This window comes from Diabrotica undecimpunctata, unplaced genomic scaffold, assembly GCF_040954645.1.
Source record: "Diabrotica undecimpunctata isolate CICGRU unplaced genomic scaffold, icDiaUnde3 ctg00001496.1, whole genome shotgun sequence".
Lineage (NCBI taxonomy): Eukaryota > Metazoa > Arthropoda > Insecta > Coleoptera > Chrysomelidae > Diabrotica > Diabrotica undecimpunctata.
In genome coordinates this window covers 25,001-30,816 of record NW_027312375.1, presented here as the reverse complement: position 1 = coordinate 30,816, position 5,816 = coordinate 25,001, and the positions used below count along the sequence as shown (strand labels likewise).

The window sequence follows — 5,816 nt, the reverse complement described above, 5'->3', positions numbered from 1 at the left end:
CGAAACAAGAATATTTTTAGTATAACCATAACTACTACATTGTTCAGTTAAATTCAAATATCGAACTGCAACTGAGTTTGGTTGTGACTTCACCAGTGTTCTTTCTAAACTTCTTTTACCATTTTTCGAAGATATTTTAAAAATGTGGCGTCTGCGGTGTTATAATAATTCTGCAGCTGAAGAACCAGTGTAACTCTAATTAATTGGAAGATTTACAAAGCTGAAAATACCAACAAATAGAACCGCACTTAAAGAAACCTATCATCTGAACAATATACAAAATGGATGCGGCTAATATTTTTCCAACTATTGATAGCCTTCGAAGTGAACTGGTTCGAATGGACATTCTCTCATGTTCAGCAACAACACTTTGATGATTTCTTAAAACCCATCATTTTAACTAAATAACTATAGACAAGCGCCAAACACTAATGGAAAGTACTAGAATAATTATTTCTTTAACAAACAATTATATCAGACAGATATTTCAGTATCAAAAAATTAAACGAAATGTTGTTTATTTAGATGAGACCTGGTGTGATACTCATGACAGGACAGAGAATTATAATTTTATACTGCGGTGGAGAAAACAGATGGATCGACGATGTATTATTTATATCTGTAAAAAAAAAGCGTCTCTAAATTATCATGATGTAAGGTATAATTTTTGAATCATGGTTTGAAAAATGTCTATTTCCGAGATTACCTAAGTATAGTGTGATTGTTATGGACAACACATCATATGACTCAAAATAATGAGAAAATTTCAAAAATTACTTGAAACTAATTACAAATTCAAGAAGTTTTATTTGAAAAAGATTTGTACTTTGACGCATCATATAGTAAAAGGCAATTGTTGAAGATTCTTTATAGGAGACAGTACCAGAAGGAATATGTTGTTGATAACTGTACTCGCAGTAATGAGCATACCGAGCTTAGACTTCCTCCTTATTATTGTATATTGAACCCAATAGAGTTAATATGAACTCAACTTAAAGGAAATATAAGAAGACGAAACGTTGCTCCTAAATTTTCGTCTACTGTTCTCCAGTTAATTAGAAGAGAAGTCACGAAGATCACAGCAACCAACTGGAAAAATTTAATCAAACATGTTATCGCAGAGGAAAATGACTGTGTTAAATAAATATTTACCAGCATTAGCCAAATTACTCAACTATAAATTTAGAAGATACGAGGGATACTAGTGATAACAGTGATTCTAGGTAGATTAATAGTGCTTACTTCGAACTAGGTGTTAGTTGAAACCTTAGTTTTTATTTTTTTTTTTTTTTATTAGAAAAAGATGTCGCATCCACCAAAAGGTTATTAGCGACGGAACAAAATATAAATAACATAGTTAAACACCTACAGATTATACAAAATATTTATGGATCTGAGATAATTCACTATATTGTCACAGGAACAGTTTTGACCTAGAGCCTGTGGTAGAGCGTTTGGGATCTTGTAGCGCTGTCTTTCTTGGCTATATTTACTACAAATTGTTAAAAAGTGTTAGACTGTTAATCGGACGTTACACTGATCACATATAGGTGGATTTTTCTTTGTGAAAAGGTAGGAGTGCGTTAATCTGGTATGTCCTAGACGTAGACGCGCAACCGCAATTTGTTCTCGTCTATTGCACGACGATGGAAACCACTGAGACACATTATTTTTAATTTTATTTAAATTGGAATTAGTTTGAGACCACTCATTTCGCCACAAACACAACACTTTATTTTTAAAATAAGCTTTTAAGTCAGTGGAAACACACTTGTCTATCGGCTCCGACAAATCACTTAAAATTGCCTCTCGTGCAATCCTGTCAGCTTCTTCATTTCCTGTTATTCCAACGTGTGAGGGAACCCATAAAAATTGGACGCTTCTTCCATGTTCATGAGCTTGGGAAAGCTGGTATTTTAGCAACTTTTCAAAAGGATGTTTGGGAAAAATGTGTTTTAATGAATTTACAGAGCTAAGGGAATCTGTTATAATCAGGGCTTTTGTGAGTGTTAGCTCGTTAAGAAGTTTTACAGCACGGTATATGGCATAGAGTTCAGCTGAATATGTGCTGCATGCTGGGGGTAAACGGAAAAGAAGATTGTTCTCTGAAGAAACGATTGATGCCCCCACTCCGTCTTCGGATTTAGATGCATCTGTGTAGATTTTATGGTAGTCGGGGTACTTATTTATGAGGGCCTCAAACTTGGACCGAATTAGAGAATGATGTGTATTAGATTTATCTAAATACTCTAGAGATGCATCGCAAGTTGGAATATCGATCAGCCAAGGCTCGGGGTATTTAATATCCGAGGAGAAAACCTCCGGAAAATTATTGTTTAGGTTTTGAACAATGGATTTAATTCTTTCGTAATATGGTTTTTTAGTATAGCGAATATCTTGGAATAAGTTTAAATATTTATTTGTAAAAGTGTTTTGATGTATTGGTTTTGAAGTATTGCTCGCGACTGAGGCTGCATGTGATAGAGCGAGGTACATGCGGCGGTGATGTAGCGATGGTTCTCCTAAAAGAGCATAAATGCTGGATACAGGTGTAGTTGGGAAAGCCCTTAAGATTAATCTAAGACTTTTGTTATGAATAATATCTAATGATTTCAGTAGAGATTTATTAGCAGTGGAATAGGCAATTGCTCCATAATCTAGCTTAGAACGTATTAAAAATTTATACAGAAGGAGTAGAGTGGATTGGTCTGAGCCCCAGTTTTTATTACAGAGAGATCTTAAAACATTTAATCTTTTATTGCAGGAAAGGATTAGTTCTGAGATGTGATTTTTCCATGTTAACTTTGAATCGAAGATTAAACCCAAGAATTTGTGGTGATCTCTAAACTCCAGCTGTTTCTTATACATTCTTAGGTTAGGAGGTTGTGGCAAGGAACTTGAAGAGAATACGACTCCTATTGATTTTTCTACTGAAAATTGAAAACCTGTAAAGTTGGACCAATTTTCGAGAGTATCTAAAACGTTTTGAAGGATTGATGACATTGAGGAAATATTTTTACCTTCAATAGATACCACTAGGTCATCAGCGTATAAACGAGCCTGTAAGGGTGCTTGAATGTTTTTGATGATGTCGTTTATTGCTACCCAGAAATAGTGTTGGACTAAATATGGATCCTTGGGGTGTACCATTTTCCAAACTATAAATATTTGAAAAGATATTATTTATTTTTACTTGAAAAGATCTGTTATTTAAAAAGTTTTGGATGAAAGCAAGGCAGTGACCTTGAATATTCCATTTATGAAGTTGTCTTAAAATGTTGTATTTCCAAGCTTTATTAAATGTACGTTCTAAGTCAAAAAATATAGCAACATATTTTTGGTTTGTAGCAAGAGCTTTATGTATTTCACTTTCCAAATCTAAAATGTTGTCTGTGGGTGACCGATCTTTTCTAAAGCCATTTTGCTCGGAGATTAAGAAATTAGAATTTTCTAAAACCCATGAGAGTCTGGAGTTAACAATATTTTCTAGTAATTTGCAGGTTGTCGATGTCAGAGATATGGGTCGATATGATTCTGGGTCATATTTAGGTTTATTAGTTTTAAGGAAAGGAATGACTATTGCATTTGACCAACTAGCTGGCCATTGGTAGTAAAGCCAAATTCTGTTGAATATGTTTAAGAGATACGTTATGGCTGAAACAGGGAGATGTTTCAGAAATGCTGAAGGAATATCATCAGGCCCCGGACTAAAGTCCTTCAAGTTAAGAATAGATGAGTTTATCTCTTGAAAAGTGATGGGATGGTTTAATGAATTGTTTTGTGCTTCAAACAGATCTTAGTTTTTATTGTATTGGTAATATTCTCGTTTTGCTTATATGTCCTTGAATATAGGGTACAAACACACTTCATGATATAACAAAAACGTACAAAGTATTTAATTTAAAATAGTCAAAGTACAATTTAGCTTATTATAAAATACCTGCTAGATATATAAAAAAAGGTGTTTATAAAAATTTTAGACCTCTTACCTATTTAAAAATTATGAGGTACCAAGTCTTTCTCACACAGTGTCAAACCAAAGTTGTGGTTCTTTAATAGAACACCCTGTATATAATTTAAAAAAATGAATTCTTCATTTATTCCTCATTACAATAACCAAGTTCCAAATTTTAAATCAAAAACTACACAAGATAGCCCTGAAATTAGTATTTCCATCACCAGAGAAAAAACCCAGTACCTTCTGCTCGATTACATATAAAGGCAAAATATCAACAAAAATAGCCAAACACATAAAAAAGAAAGGAATAACACCAGCTTTCAGAACAAATAACAACTAAGGCAAATATATTAAAAACAACAAGAGCCAAAATAAAAAGCACTTACACAGTGGTGTATACAAACTTAAATGTGGCGACTGCCCAAAAACTTACATCGGTCAAACTGGTAGAAATTTTAATAAACAAATAGCAGAAGATAAAAGGGGTTTCAATAATAGAAAAACAGATTATACATACGCACTTCACCTTCTAGATCATAATCATTCTTTTAATGGCAAATTCCAAATTCTTCACATTCAAAATAAAGGCCTTAAGCTATCTTTATTAGAATCTATGGAAATTAACAAATTAAGAAACACAGACATAATTCTGAATAACAAACTTGAGACAAATAGTTCTCTCCTCCTCAACCTATTTCATTAAAGACTACAAAGTGTAAACGCATGCCAAAAATAGATTACTTGAGAAAGGCAATCAGCCGAAACAGCTGTAGCGTTAAAATTTTATGATAAATGTTGTGGAAGTTGAAAATAAAGTTTTTAGTGTTTTATTGTTACATAAAATGAATTTCTATTAAGTAACGGTCAAATCCATCAATTATAATATAAGATATAGAAAATATACAGGATTATTATAATGAATTGTTCAATTGGCCCACAACGACCAATAATATACATGAAGAATATGAATGATCACACCTTTTGTTTTTTTTAGTTATAGTAATATTATTTGTATTTTTTAATATAAATTACACAGTACGTTGTGTAAGTTGTTTCATATTAATTCCTTATAAAGTTTAGTTTCAGGTGACGCTCAACAATTAATTTGACAAACCCCAATCAAGAGAAAAGTCAATCAAGTTTGAGCTTATTGTTAATTTTTTTTTTAAATATTGGTGTAAAAAAGTCAAGAAACAGTGTATAAATGAAATTAAGTTAGTTTTTAACATACAGAAATCGTGTTTTCCTCACACAGTTTTTCCTTGTTTTCCAAGTTTTAGTTTTGTGACTTATGGGGTTTCTTAAATAAGTGATTTTGTTGTTTTTAGTTTAAGTCAAAATATAATTTTATTTTAAATTGTGTTGTAAATATTAATAGTGGACTTAGTCCTGAGTCTTAATAATCTAGAAGATTACTGCAGTTTGGTGGTTTTACAATAAAGCAAATTCTTTTATCTTTTTTTTAGCTGTTAATTAAATATTTTTGTTTCCATTATAAAGTAATAGAAATTCACTTTCCTTGTTTATATAATAAACGGTATGTACAAACCCCAGTCGTCATTTTATTAGTCCAAAGGGCCAAGGAGCTGAGTTTTAACTTAAATGAGCTCCGTTTAATAAGTTATTCTGTTTGTTTCAGAAAATGAGATGTGTTAACTGTTTTTGCTCCCATGAATGCCAGAGCCCAAAATTTAATGAGGTTTCCGTCGGTTAAATGATTTTAGTCATGAAGATGAAATCTGCCGTCTGGGTGGTTTTTAAAATATAAGGATTTTTTAATGATGTCGTTGGTTTTTAACGCTACATTCTTTTAATTAATGATATCCGGTGTTTTATTATTTTTTTCTTGTCTTATATT

At 32.0% G+C, this 5,816-nt stretch overlaps 1 protein-coding gene across 1 annotated transcript; it reads right to left on the bottom strand.

Annotated features, from left to right (window-relative positions):
• Positions 1–1,968: 1,968 nt before the first annotated feature.
• On the bottom strand, positions 1,969–3,150 carry LOC140431613 (uncharacterized; the record flags this gene model as incomplete). The annotated part of the gene is made up of 1 exon (XM_072519508.1): positions 1,969–3,150. A coding segment is annotated over exon 1 (1,182 nt), but the record flags the coding sequence as incomplete, so codon positions are not given.
• Positions 3,151–5,816: the final 2,666 nt, after the last annotated feature.